The following is a 14,826-nucleotide window of genomic DNA, read 5'->3' as shown; positions in this document are numbered from 1 at the left end:
CTCCAAGCACAACATTGCAACATGGAACTTGACAATCACCTTTCACCTTGAGTTTAATTGTGTGTTTGGGTACCAAAAAGTTATTAATATATACAGAAGAAATAATATATTCATTAAAAAATGCATAAATATATTATCCACTAAAAGTGATGTACATTTGAATGTACTTTGTAAAGTTATTGAAAAATGGTATAAACAGCATTTGAATGGTGTATAATTCATTTACATCCATAAAAGGCGATTCAGTGAGCACGTTATTAGGTATTTATTTGACTTATTTTTAAAACTTATTGGTCTGATGCTGGTGTAGCCTATCCACTTAGAGGTTTGACAAGTCGTGTGTTCAGAGATGCTCTTCTGCATACCACTGTTTAATGTGTGGTTATTTGCGTTACTGTCACCTTCCTATCAGCTTTGACCTGTGTGGCCCTTCTCCTCCTCCTCTCATTTACAAGGCATTTTTGCCCACAGAACTTGTTTTCTGCATCATTCTCTGACTGTTGAGCATGAAAATTCCAGGAGATCAGCCGTTTCTGGCCCTCCTGTACAGGTCCTCCTAATAAAGTGCTCACTGAAAAATAAAAAAGACATATTTGGCCCAAGCCTTACAAAAATCATCTGGGTGAAGAATGCAATAATTCTGATATCAGAATATATCCAGTGTGTACAATTGGTATCTTTCAGAATACACCAAAGGTATATAGGTAGATATTGCTTCATACAAGAAGACTGATCATCACTTTAAAATTTTGTAAAAAGTATGAACTTTAGACTGGCCTTGTAAAATCTCTGCTTACCCCAAACTTCCTCTCTCTCTCACCCATTTCATTAATAGGTCAGTCAATTGAGGAATAGCACCTTATGGGTTGTAGTTTCCAGAAACTCTCTTGAGGGCCATAACTGAATCTCCACCTTTTCTGGGTCAGCCATTCACAGTTGTTAAAGGGATATGCTTCCCAGATCTGGGCTACTGGCCATTCGAAATATGTAAATGAGAAACAGTTGAGAAGCCTATATCATTACAATAAAAATAACGCTGGGAATCTGCCACAAGTCTCTACACTGTAGAGTCTGTCTCTCCCTCCTTCTCCTTTTCTGTCTCATTGCTCATTATTCATCGCCTGCCCACTGTTGTGAGATGTAAGTAAACTCAGATATTCCACAAGCAGTAGCCCTCAATGATCAGCACAGGATACAGTCTGGTTTCTTTCTTGCATTGACTAGAATAGAAAGTGGGGAGTGCATGTACATGTGCCAACCATGTGCCATCGATCATTAGTTCTGCTTTCTTTGCCCACTTTAGGCTGTCACAGTACATGGACGTATGTGGCCCTGGTATCCGTGCCCATGTGATTCTTGGCCATGCACTTGTAGGTTCCTGAATCAGAGCTGGTGGGTTTCTGAATGACCAGCGTTCCCTGGGGGTGGAGCAGCTCGGTGCCTGTGTTCCGGCCCTTATTGGCTGTGGACAGGACAGAGCGGTCCGGCAGCTCCCATGAAATCTCAGGTTTGGGGATCCCAATGGCCATGCAGTTAAGCTGCACAGACACTCCCACCACCGCCCGCACATTCGTTGGAGGCCCGTTGGTGATGCGGGGAGGATAGGCGATGATGGCGACGGGGACAGAGAGCACTGCCTCACCCATATCGTTCTTCGCTCTGCACAAGTAGTTCCCACGGTCATGGAGGGTCGTCTCCCGAACTACAAGAGTCCCGTTCTCCAAGAGGTGGTAGCGACCACTTACCTGCGGTCGAGACAAGACTTGGCCTCCTGGGACGGTCCAGTGGATATTAGGTCGGGGGCTGCCATCAGTGAGGCAGTGGAGAAACAAGGAGTCCCCAGACACACCGCGGATGATTCCTCGAGGACGAGTCACTATGTATGGCCTCTGTCCCACCTCCAAGACCACCAGCTTCTCTATGTAACCCATCTTGTTCTTAGCGGAGCAGCGGTATTTGCCTGTGTCTTCCTTGGTGGGATTGTAAATGACTAGGTTGCCATCGCTGCCCAGATAGTAGCGGGATGTACGGGCGTCATTGGTGAAGCGTGTTCCGTTGGGCAACAACCAGCTGATCTCTGGATTTGGATTCCCATCGGCAGAGCAGTTGAGCACGACGGTCTTCCCCAAGCGTGCCACCACTCTCTCATTGAAGGGGTTTTTGAAGATCGGCCTCCTTAACATGCTCGTGACCTCCAGCTGGACCACCATGACTGCCTCCCCACCGTCGTTCCGTGCCATGCATATGAACTCAGCCGTGTCCGAAGGGCGCACATTCCGGATCTCCAGAGTCCCATTGGGGTGGACGTTGATCCTGCTCCCGTAATAGGGGGCGGAGAGGAAGATGTTGTCGGGCATGATCCAGGTGATCCGGGGTGGTGGACTGCCCTCTGCTTTGCAGTCAATCAGCTTCCTGGAATGCTTGGAGGCTGAGTCTTTGACGACAGTTCTATTTTGCCGGTGGCCATTGATGATAGGAAGGTTTCCATCAATTGCCAGGTTGTAAACCTTTCTGTCGTCCCCAGCAGCATTGCGAGCCGTGCACACATACTCCCCGGCATCGACTAACTTGATGTCCCGGATGTCCAGTGATCCGTTCACATGCATCAGGTAGCGGTCGTTGGAGGCGGCAATCATGTCATGCGAGGGCAACATCCAGAGGATCTTTGGCTTGGGCTCACCCACGGCCTCGCAATCAAAGCGCATGTTCCCGCCTGGTTTCAACTTGGCATAGGTACGGCTGGGCCTAATGCGTGGGGCTGCTGTCAGCACGCTGATATGCACATGCATCTCATCTTTGCCCAGTGTGTTTTCAGCATAGCAGGTGTAATCCCCCTCCTCTGTCATGCCTATCTTGTTGAAATAGAGCGTTCCATTGTCGAAGAGGACGTAGCGTCGTGTGCGCCCCCTGCTGTCATCTGCCTGCATCGCGCTGTTCAACACGGTGCCATCCGGTAGGCCCCAGGAGATCTCTGGCTCGGGTGTGCCAGAGGCCTTGCAGTCTACCTTCAGGTCATTGCCAAAGGGCACCTGTTTCTTACCCAAAGGTTTGGTCATGATCTTAGCTGGCTTCATGGACACAGAGACTTTCATAAGCTGTAGGTCATCCCCAATCTTGCTGCGGGCAATGCAGAGATAGTCTCCAGCATCCTTGTCACTCACAGAGTCAATGATCAGGGTACCATTTTCTAGGACTTGAATCCGACTGCCCATCCTGATTAAAGATAGAGAAATACAGACAACATTTATGAGTAACCAGTGTAAAATTATGAACAGGAGACAGGTAAAAAAAACTGAAAAACACTTATTTGTTTTCTGAATATCTTTCCTTCGTGTAATAGCACTGTTTTCTTTTGAACATTTCAGTTTTACAACACAATGCTGAAAGGACAATTACTTTTTGTGCATATACATAAAGATACCATATATCTGCTCTCTGTTGTGTGCTACAGTATATGGAGTATTCCATGCATGTATGCAGACAGAGAAAGAGACATGCCTTGCTAGTAACAAGTAACAGAAAACCATAGAACATTTATTCATACTTTTGCAAATGAGTTCTGCTGCAAGCTGCAAGTTTCAGCAACAATAAAGCATGCAATAATCAAGAAGACAGAGAATATTCTTCCCAAAGATTGCTTTGATTGTCCAATTTTCTGTGCAAAACAAAAAGATATTAAGGAAATCTTAGAACCACTGATCATTAATCTTTCTTGGGAGTAACACAAAATATTTGTGGAAAACCACTATGAATGCAACCAAACAAAGAATTAAATGCAAGTTAATTTTATGGTTTAGAAGACAAATTATGAAAACAAAGTTGTCTGCCATAGCACATATGATATGTTTTATGATCATTCTTGAGACCACCTTTTGACATTACAGTACAGGCTGCAATCATGGAAGAATATTGAGTTAAATGCTTGGTAGAATATGATGACCATGTTCTGGATGCCAATATTATTGTGCTGTTCTTATGTTGCTCTTTTAAGACATCATGCTGTATTCACGATTGAAAAATCAAAACAAGACTATTCTTGTTTAAAAAAGCAATTTCCACAGACTGTATCCCCTGTTGATGTACCCTTTACAAAGCACCTTTCCTGCTAAGAACAACACAAAAACTAAAAGAAAAAATGAAAATCCTGCTTAGATTTTTTTGATTTTATTTAATCAGGTTCAATTCATGACTGTTTTTGGCTTAAATTGCAGCTACAGTATGTCCTATTATCCAATATCTTTTACTTTTTGTTTCTCACCTAAATTTATCATTTACATTAAAACTGGAACGTTACATGTGGTCTGCATAAACCTAAATCACATTGTAAACACATTGATCACATAATTACTTTCTTGTAAACCCTACTGAATTTTTGGTCAGCAGAAACCTACATTGGAAAGATGTCCAAGGATCTGGTTTCATTCAAGCATGCTGTACATTTGAAAGTTAGGTCAATTCTAGACTAAATAGATCCAAACTAGTTAATACACATGGTTCCCTTACCCGGCTATAAAAAATTAACAATTATCTTTTTAGAAATGTTCCATTGCAGAAACATAATTTGTTTTCAGTTTATGCATTTCTGGTCTTTATTGCAGCCTCCCCAGACAAGCATGCTTTCTCCTCCACAACATGCCAAGCTGTTGCTTCTTTTTACTCCAAAGTTTGCTAAATCAGAGTAGGATTTATGAGAGTTACTCTGTAAGATTAGCCCACTCGGCAAGACATGCAAGCCCCACTGTTTGAGCTCCCTCCCTCATTGGAGAAAGTTATAACCAATTCTGGCAGGGTCCACATTCACAGGGTCCACATTCACAGGGTCCACATTCACCCTTTATTGTAATTCAAGTAAGCTCAAACCACTGTAATAACTGTCTGTGGCCTACTTAGTTTGTTTCCTCCATCATCATTGATAACATGACATAAACATAGAATTCACAAAGGAATAAATTGCCATGGTTAATCACATTAAACAACCAGACGTAAATACAATTATTTAAAATCTGGTTAGTGGAGGCCACAGATGAAGTCCATGTAGTTATCTAGATTGAGGTAGACTTTTTATACCCGTTTTAAGTGTCATATCATGCTCTTCTCTGGTGACTAGCTATCATGCTGTAAAGTTAGCCAAATCATGACTGAGGCTACAGTGTGCAAATGGGGTATATATGGGGTATTCTATCTGACCATGTGTGGAAGTTAATCTATTGATTGAAAATTATATAACATAACTGGATAATTAGTCATAATTATCTATCTAGATTCTGATATTCTAATACGTAAATAAGTAACTAAGTAATCAATACCAGTAGTCACAGCTAATTATTCCTAATATTATGTATTTGCTCACATTATCATTTTCTTTACAACACACAGATAATATGCCCAGATTATTCTAATTTGATGCAGGTTAAATATGCCCTACATTAATTAACTGTGCCTGACTTCAAGAACAGTGAAGATGAAAAAAGGAGGAGTTGAATATAAAGAAAACAATAATGATATCTGGTGATATCTTTGACCCAAATATGGGATTTAAAAATAAATATAATTTAAAGATAATATAAAGTAATACCATTTTCAACTGCATATTTGGAAAATATTTCATACAAGTTTTATATATACAGTAGATTAAACTGGTGCACAATTAGACATCCAGACTGAGGTGGAAAGGACACCAGGTTTTAAAAAGAGAAAATATCCTTCCTCTGAGAAATGTAAGTGTTAATCTGTGCTATACTTTGAAAGAGATTGAATTTGATTAATTACTTTTAGTCAGATTTGACTACTCCACACAAGGACTTTAGGCTGTGTGTGCTGAGGGTATGCCATTCCAGGAGGGATAGCCTGCACTTTACCTGTGCCACTGGTCAACAAGTGCCTTCGAAGGGAGCCTCCAGAGGATCCTGGGCATGGGCTCCCCCACAGCAGAGCAGTTCAGCCAGAGCCGTCCCCCATAGTTCAGCTCTGTGCTGCGCTGAGTCACCTCCACAATCTTGGGCATGGTCTCTGTCTGCTCCACAGTCAAGCTGACCACCCTCCTTTCTGACCCCGTGGAGCTGGTGACGATGCATTCGTACTTTCCACTGTCCGAGACTGCCAGGCCTCTCAGGAGCAATGTACCGTTGGTAAAAACAGATGCCTTGTGACCATGGCCATTTAGGGGTCTGACTGCAGTTCCATCAAAGAGCACCCAGTGCACAGTAGGCTGCGGGCTGCCCTGAGCTGTACACGGGAGCATCAGGCTCTGCCCACTCTCAACCTTAACCTGTTGCCGTTTTTCCTCCAGGATCCCAGGGGGCGCAGCCACGACCTGCAGGCGAACAGTGGCAGTGTCTGCTCCTGCTGGGTTACTAGCTATGCATTTATAGTGTCCCCTGTCAAACACAGTCACCTGCTGGATGACCAGAGTACCATCAGGAGTCACGCTCACCCTCCCACGGTCCGTGTTGTAGCCTCTCACTTGAGTACGGTTGGCCAGGATCCAGGAGACAACAGGTAGGGGCCGGCCATCGGTTCTGCACTTAATTTCCACTGTGTCCCCAGTATGGGACTTCATCTCCCTTAGCTTAGGCTCCAGGATGCGGGATGGGTAGGAAACCACAGACAATGTGACCAGGAGCTTGTCTGAGCCATAGTTATTCTCTGCTTGGCACAGGTACTGCCCACGGTCCTTAATGTTGGCATTCTGGATCAAAAGTGTGCCATTCTTGAACATCTCAAATTTACCCATCCTGCCCCTTATGGTCAAGGTGCTCCCTTCAAGACAAAGGAAAAATAGAGAAAGGCATGTCAGTATGTGTTTCCGTAATCATGTAAACAGACTCTTTCAATAATTATACAATGCAGGAAAAGCACATATTGTGTATCCTCTTACTGAAGTTTATCAACGTGTCTATGCAATATAGCTCATGCAAAACCCAAAACACAATTATGAACTGCTGAGAAATAGGGAATGTCTTTTCAAAAGCAAAATATTTTTCAGGATTAATAGTATTTCTAGGCAACCCTGATTCCCACCATCCTTTGCAGAAAGTGTTTTATTGTACATCCATAATAATTCTATTCATCCAGATTCTACTAAACATGTTACATTTGTAAAGGTACCACCAAAAATTGACAGGTCATAAACCCAGACACAGTGCCTCAGACTTTCACTGAATAGACAGCATTTTTACCTGAAGAGAAGCGTTTCCAGCTGATTGCTGGCTCAGGATTACCCACAGCCTCGCAGGGCAGGAAGGCATCTGAGTTTGACAGGACAGTGAAGCTTGCTGCATTGCCTCCAATAATCCTAGGTTTGGATTGTAGGTCCCTCAAGGATGGCTCAAGACCTATCACATTGGAGGTAGTCTGATGCCCATTAAGGTGGTCATATTTATTGGATTGTGCACTGTCCATATTACTGCTGTTTGGAATAGTGGAAGTGGTGTAGCCCGGTTCTGCTGTAGAAATGGTCAAGGTATCAGATTTTGTGGTCTGTGTGGTCCTATCTGTCACCTCAAGCTGATCCAAATGCTGTTCAGATTCAGAGGGTGTTGTTCTAATTCTGGACAGAGAAGGTGTGGGTTTAGGATGTGGCTGATTGCTTCCAATTCTGGTCTCAGATTTTCTCTGAGAAAATTCTGTGGGTCGGACCTTTCTTACAGAAGGGGTTAGATATTTACTTTCCCACCCTATGGTTTTTGTAGCACTTTCACTACTGCTTGTTGTGGAGGTGGTGTGAGGTTGCCATGTAGTATAAGACCTTGATGTGGTTATGGGTTTCGCAGATGTTGGTTTTGTTGTTATTGTGCTAAGTCTTGCAGTTGTCGTGTATGTTCTTGGATGGCTAGTGGTGAGAGCCCTTGCTGGACTTCTCCAGCCATACTTTTCTAAGTCGTTGGTGGCATCACCTCTTGAAGTCCCAGAGACAGATGTTTTGGATTTCCAATTATTTGTTACTGTCAAAGTTGGAACCAAAGTTGTGGAGAGAATGTTTGTGTGAATGGATGAAACCATCCTAGAGGGTGATGTTGTTTGAGATTCTGTCATCAGAGTTATTTTCGTATTAGGGGTTACCACAGTAATTTTTTTGCTTGGCCTTCTACGCCTTATACCTATCCTCCGAGGTCCACCAATTGGCCTCCGAGGGAACCCATGTCTGTTCACAGGTCCTGCGTCAGACTCCCCTGAACCAGAAGCAGAACCTTCAGAGCTCTTTTCTGTGGTAGCAGTCCTTACTGTCGGAGGGGATTCAAGGGTTTCAGCAAATGGTGAGATTTCTGTAGTGGTGGAAAACCTTAATGTGAAGCTAGGAGCTGTTGTAGGAACATGACCGACTGATTGTCTGTGGCCAACACCTGGCAGAGGTACGGTTGAGGAAGACTTTCTCAATGAAACCCCTTGGGATGTTGTTAGTGGGAACAAATATCTTGTTGTGGGCAGGAGGGTTGTAGTCCTTGCTGGGGCAGCAGTGGGTGTAGTTTCAACTCTTGTTGTGGCTTCTGTTGTTGTTGTTAGCTTCACAGGCTTACGTAACCTGCTGAGGAGATCTTTTTGACTCTGGTTAGTCCCAAACAGTTTTTCCCAGGGAATCCTACCTCGGATAACTTTAGAGGATCTTGTGGTAGGCTTTATAGTGGTGCTTTGTTTGTCAGTAGGTGCTGTTTTCCTCTCCAATTCCCTAGGATCCTGTGTTGTTTCAAGCACTGGAGCATCTGCAGAGGTCATAAATCTAGTGAATTCCTCTGATCTAAAATGTGAGCGAGTAGTGGGTGGCTGTGTGGTGGATTTCACTTTCCGGAAATATGTTTTTGTCACAGGTGGTAAAGTGGTAAAACTGAGTAGTGGTTTTTCCAGAGCCACTGTGGATGGCTTCTCTGTTCTGTGCAGGAAAGAGCTGTGAATATTAGGTTTAGGCTTTGATCCAGTGTTGTAGACCAGACTGTGTTTTGTCTCAGAGCTGGTGCTGTTTTCATTTTTCTCCACATCAGAGTCATCACAGTCACAGCCTGTGGTGGGTTCCACAGTAATTGGGATGGTGGTAGTACCTTTGTGCTTTATTGAAGGTTTCTTTAGTTTGTTCAGGTAGGCATGGATGTCATTGATTCTGCTGGGCTTAAGAACCCTCCTCCTGTTAGGGAAGTTACGCCTACGGCCCACACGCTGCTTGTTTGGGGGGATGATGTGGATCTGTTGATGGGAGATTATCGTGGACCCAGCAGGAATTCGGGGTGATGTGATCCTCTGAGTGGTGTGGAATGTGATCTCATCTGGCTCATGTCCGGTGGTAGTGACTGCCGTGAATGTGGTCAGACTATCAGGGTCAGTGGACGTGTGGACCACTGGCTTAGTCCTTGGGCCTGGGCTGTCCATCATAGTCACATTTGGATATTCCATCATGAGCAGGGGTGTTATATCTGTGACCATCTCCAGGGCATCGTCCGAGATCCTCAGCATCTCACTGGCTGATTCAGTCACTTTGAGTTTCTCAGTTACTGGCAGATTCAGAGGTCTGTTTGTGCTTCTCTCAAGAGCATATATATCAATAGCACTAGGCGTAACAGTGTGATAATGTGAACTTATAATCGGTGTAACTGCATTACTTGCTGCTGCCCGGTGGTTAGTAGTGAGACGGGGAGATGGGGACACCGTCAGTGCTTCGGTTGTTTCACGCTGCAAACTAGTAACTACCTTAGCTCTCACTGTACTTGTTACTACAGTACTTGGAATGACAATGAACTGTTCTTCGATAAAGCTATATCCTGAACCCCCGTCCTCATCCCCAGAGGTCCCTGATGGTTTCTTAAAAGTGTTTTCCTTTCCAGTATCTGTTTTTTCTTCATCCTCCGCTGTCTTACCCTTTTGTGCCCTTTTCATGATCTCTGCCCATTTCTGAGGGTCTACCCGATTGGATGTGTTGCCGAAGACCCTCCTAGTCCCCCAATTCCGCCTTCCAGTGGAGGGGCCCCTCCTCCTCTGGGTGAAGTCACTGGAGGTCCTGCTGTGTGAGAACCTGTGCCTGGGGTATGGCCTATCTGAGGTGATAGTCCTGGACTCCTGACTTGTTTTCTGGGAGGGGCCAGAAGAAGGTAGCTCATTGTATGAACTTTCACTTTCCTCTGAGTTGGACTCGTGCTCACTACCTGAGCCCTCACCTTCCAAAAGCACATTACTATTGAACTTAGTTCCTGAAATGGTAATCAGAGAGGCTACTATATCCACTCCCAAATAATTACCTGCCAGACATCTATAAAATCCTCGATCCCTCTCTGTAAGCTCTTGTACTCCCAAAGTGCCATTTTGATATATTCTCCTGTTCCCATAAGACCTCTCTAACACTGTGTGGTCAGGTAAGACCCACTGAATTGATGCTTTAGGGTTGCCAGATGATTCACAGTCCAGGAACAAGCTGTCGCCCAACGATTTTGAGAGCTGCACTCCATTCACATCATCTTCCTCCACATCCGGAGACAGAACTGTGATCCGGAAAGTCAACACATCCGCATCCAGGTAGTTTGTTCCAATGCAGCGGTAGAGCCCAGAGTCTGAGGTGTCTGCTGCCCTCAGTGTGAGTTTTCCTGAGGCTGCGATAACAATTCTTCGGTCTTCACTGTTGTATGGTGCCCTAACTTTGCTGCCATCTGGTAATATCCAGTCGATCGAAGGCTTTGGGTCCCCCCAAGTCTGACAGTTCAAGTCAACTACCCCACTGGTCAGAACAGAGTGCTCGGTTTTTGTGAGGTTGTCCCTTTTGATCATTGCCCAGCTGTACCTGTCCTTCCTCTGTGCTTTATTCTCCATACGCAGCTGAACAGTGGATGTATACCTCACATGTAGAGTAGAGAAGGTGGTAGTAGTACGGTCAAGCTGCAAAGTGACCTCCCCCTGCATCAGCCATGCCGGGTTAGCTTTCATCTCTGCCTCTATCCCAGTGAAGACCTCATCCTCATTCTGTCCTGGTCTCCTTTGCTGGTACCTGTAGATCATTTCTGGTGTTTTAGCAAGCAGCAGCCCCCTCTCCAAGTGCATGGGTGAGTCACTATACGTGGCCAATATGCGCCAAAGCTTCTGAATGTGCTCGTAGTCAATATTACAGATGAGAGATGTGGCCACAGACACACTCAGGCTCATAGTGTCGTCGTTGTGTACTACAGTAAGATTATCCATCCCTGAAGGCCTTTGGACAGTGCAGACCACACTAGCGTCATTATGAAAATGGTCGGTCATGTTCATCACCAATGATCCAATGGGTGCAATGAAATCCCGAGAGGACACAGGGGAGTAGTCCCCCTCATCCACAGTGATGTTCTTTTTCTTTAGGTGAGGGTAAATCCAAGGCTTAGCACAGGACAGGGCAGCACGTGCGACCTGAGCAAGGGTCTTGCCTCTGGAGGCTGCAGGAGATTCACACACAGGGCAGAGCTGACCCCTAGCATACTTCCTATCCCGCTTGCATTTCAGTATCCCTGGATGAACAGAGAAAAACAGTTATGAGAAATATTCAGGAAGCTATAACTTGAAGATATTCAATGCTATCAATCTGTTTTATTTTTCTTGTCTTTTTTGTCTTTCATCATCAAGAGCAAAATGCCAAGCAGGAAATCAGTTGAAACAGCTCATCCCAGCTCCTTGTCACAACTCTGATGATTTATACAACAGTCTGTTATATCAGCTGCCTGCTAGATGCCTCCCTGCACCATGTGAGGACAGAAAAGAACCACAGTTTTGGCCTTCTGAAGGAAATGTTTTTCTCTCCATTCATATTAAAATGATTTTTTCAATTCATGCACCCGATCAGAAATTAAACCAGATGAGAGATACCTGATACAAACTGTCTGTGTACAGCTTCCTACCTACAGACATGCAACCGTGCCAAAACATTCACCTGCATTCTGCTCCACCCAGTCCACAAACCACTCCATGCGGCAGTCGCATGACCAGGGGTTGCCGTGGAGGTACAGATTTTCCAGCTGGGTGCAGTGGGAGAAGATGTTCGCAGGCAGACTGCTCAGGGCGTTGTCAGACAGGTATATGTTCTTAACGGAGGACACCTTGAAGATCTGGCTGTAACGTAATGTGATAAAGGTGTCAGGGTGCAGCTGCTGAAGGAGATTCCCTTCCAGCTGCACCAGCTGCAGGGCAGTCAGACCATAGAAGGCCTCAGGGTTGATGAACTCAATCCGGTTGTGGTCCATGTGCAACCGAATCAGACTCGTCAAGCCCTGGAGAGTATCCTTGTTTATCATTTTCACTCGGTTGTAGCTCATCTTCAGGACCTGAAGTAAATCATATAAGAGTTTTGTTAAAGCAGCTGTGTAGCAGTGCGCAAGAAATCAGTGTACTATGCTGCTATCCAGATGGCTGCCAGCATTAATCTTTTTTGGAAGCAGCTATTGTGCTGTGGAGCACATGCAAAAACATCCAGCTGTATAAAGAGATTTTGGAGAAGCAATACTATAAGAAAGTTTGTCTTGACAGATATAAGCAAATAAATGTCATTAGAATACAACCCATTCAAAACAAATTTGTGAGTCATGTGGCAATGACAGCAAGTTGCTATGCATTTCTCTGCATCATTTTTTTAGTTATTATTAGTTATTATTCATGTTATTATACTACTACTACTACTACTACTACTACTACTACTACTACTACTAATAATAATAATAATAATAATAATAATAATATACATTACTAATCTTCATCTTTGTCATTTTCACAAGATGAATGTGATATGACAGACAGAAAGTCAAATTTATTGTTTAACACATCCTGCTCTGGAAAGGATAATGTTGCCGAAAGGATCTTTAGAAATGTGTGAGGTTTATTGCATGACTAATCCTGTACCTGCAAGGACTGGAGATCATCGAAGGCCTTGTCTTCTATTGTGTGTATGGTGTTGCTATGCAACATTAACAGTTCCAGATGCCTCAATCCAGAAAAGTCAAGCTCTTTTAATACCGTTAAACTGTTGTATCTGAAAGAGAGGGAGAGATATTTCTGCTGGCTGTCATTTAATATATTCACTATAATTTAGAAATATATATATCATCTCTTGTTAGAAGGAGAGAGATAGGGTAAAATATTTAAGGGTAATTGACTATTGAAGGTAACTGACGGCCTGTGAAATTTAAGAAACATGCAAAATGGCGACATGACCAACATGTAAATTTGTTCAGTAAAGGAATCCTACATCTTGTAACACATTTGGCAAAAGGTGAGTCTACTTGGGCTGAATAGCCTGTTTTTTTCATTAGATGTTTTTTTTTTTTTTTACAAAAGAATAACAAACATTTTGATACGAAACTTGTGAATGTGATGTCTTTGCATGTGTGTGCGTGTGTGTGGCAAACGCACCCCAGGTTCATCCGTTCCACAGTAGGCTGAATCTCTCCTGGTATCGCTGCCAGGTATCTGAAGGTGCAGTGCACTTCGGTTGGAACATAGCACGCGCATGATTTCGGGCACGCACTACCAGCGGGAACTGCTTGCATGAGTACACAGAGAAACAGTAATAACTCCTTTCGCAGGCGCAGAGTTCCTCTATTAAGGGCGTTCATTATGATGAGAGATGGGTTTCACATTCACCATGGGAGAAAGGGTCACTTGGCCATTACATTGGAAACCTGTCTGGAAGAACATATGCGGTTAATTATTTAGGTTACTTGTAGGTGGAAGTGAAACACCGCAAACTTGAAAGAAAACAAGTGAATTGCTAGCGTCTAAATATAATAAAGACAGCTTCAGAATACATATTCTGCTCATTTGAACTCATTCAACAATACTATATAGCCTACCTGAAATAGGTCAATACATATACGAAGTGTACATTTATCAAAACGCCTCATTTTCCTCATTTCAATTCCTCCATAAAACATCCATGAAAAACCTTAAAGCGGAAATTAATCAATATGTAGCCTATATCTGCGATCTGAACTAATAAATTTCAAAAGCCCATCAGAGACAACAATATCGCCACTCGTTAGGCTTGTCATGGATGAAAACGCGTATCTCACTCCTCACTCGTATACGCCCCCAGTGTCTATTAGCAAAGCATACAGTATGTAAATGTAAACATGAACGATTAAGACAACAGTTACATTAATACCCGGATAATAAAAATTAACATTAAAATACCCTCGACACAGGTTTATGCTGAAGTGCTATTATCTTGACTTAGTGCACTAACTGTTTTTACACCACCAATTTAGTAAGATCACTCATTTAGGCAATACTAAAGACATAATTAGAATTATTTTAGGCTAGAATTAAAAAAAGAGGAAGTTACTCTTACCTGTTCAGATATACCATTCACACAATCGTTGCATCTTTCCATAAAAATGATATAACGCAAAGCTGAAAATTTTTTATAAATCCACTTTCTTCGCTCACCGAAAAGTTGGGCTACTAGTAAAATCCGTAGGGATGCAAACCAATTAGGCTAATCGCCTGTGTCAGAAGTCCATCCAATACACTACGCTGTCGCTGTATCTCAAGTCCAGACAACCGTGAATGCTGTAGCGTGTAGGTTCAGAGCGCGAGTAGCTTGTTCCCACCCACCCGATATTCCTCGTGGCCGGTGCCTTTCAATACTGCAGGACAAGGCTCTCGTGCTTAAACAAGACTGCTTATAAGCATACAAGCGCCCACTCAGTCATATTCAAAGGTAGCAAATCGCAAACGAGTCGAACGATAAACATGCCACGTGCGAGGCTTACAACTGAGTTGTCATTATAAAGCGCGATACATTGTTTTATTAAGATTGTTGTTTTGCAATAGGAAAAGTGTAGTTTTACTTTAGCTCCTCTTCATATTAAAGGTGTGCACATCAGATTAGTAAAT

At 43.5% G+C, this 14,826-nt stretch overlaps 1 protein-coding gene across 1 annotated transcript; it reads right to left on the bottom strand.

Annotated features, from left to right (window-relative positions):
• Positions 1-241: 241 nt before the first annotated feature.
• Positions 242-13,544, bottom strand: igsf10 (immunoglobulin superfamily, member 10). Its single transcript, XM_061216522.1, has 9 exons — positions 13,342-13,544; positions 12,832-12,961; positions 11,870-12,260; positions 9,725-11,450; positions 9,389-9,535; positions 8,152-9,349; positions 7,179-7,518; positions 5,859-6,759; positions 242-3,213 (listed from the first exon to the last, which is right to left on the bottom strand). The coding sequence occupies exons 1-9, from the start codon at positions 13,542-13,544 to the stop codon at positions 1,308-1,310; spliced, it is 6,942 nt and encodes a 2,313-aa protein (XP_061072506.1). The 3' UTR covers positions 242-1,307.
• Between the last annotated feature and the right edge of the window lie 1,282 nt (positions 13,545-14,826).

The sequence above is a fragment of the Conger conger genome, chromosome 13, assembly GCF_963514075.1.
Source record: "Conger conger chromosome 13, fConCon1.1, whole genome shotgun sequence".
Taxonomy (NCBI): Eukaryota; Metazoa; Chordata; class Actinopteri; order Anguilliformes; family Congridae; genus Conger; species Conger conger.
The sequence above is the reverse complement of the archived record's forward strand: the minus strand, read 5'-3'. Positions and strand labels throughout refer to the sequence as shown.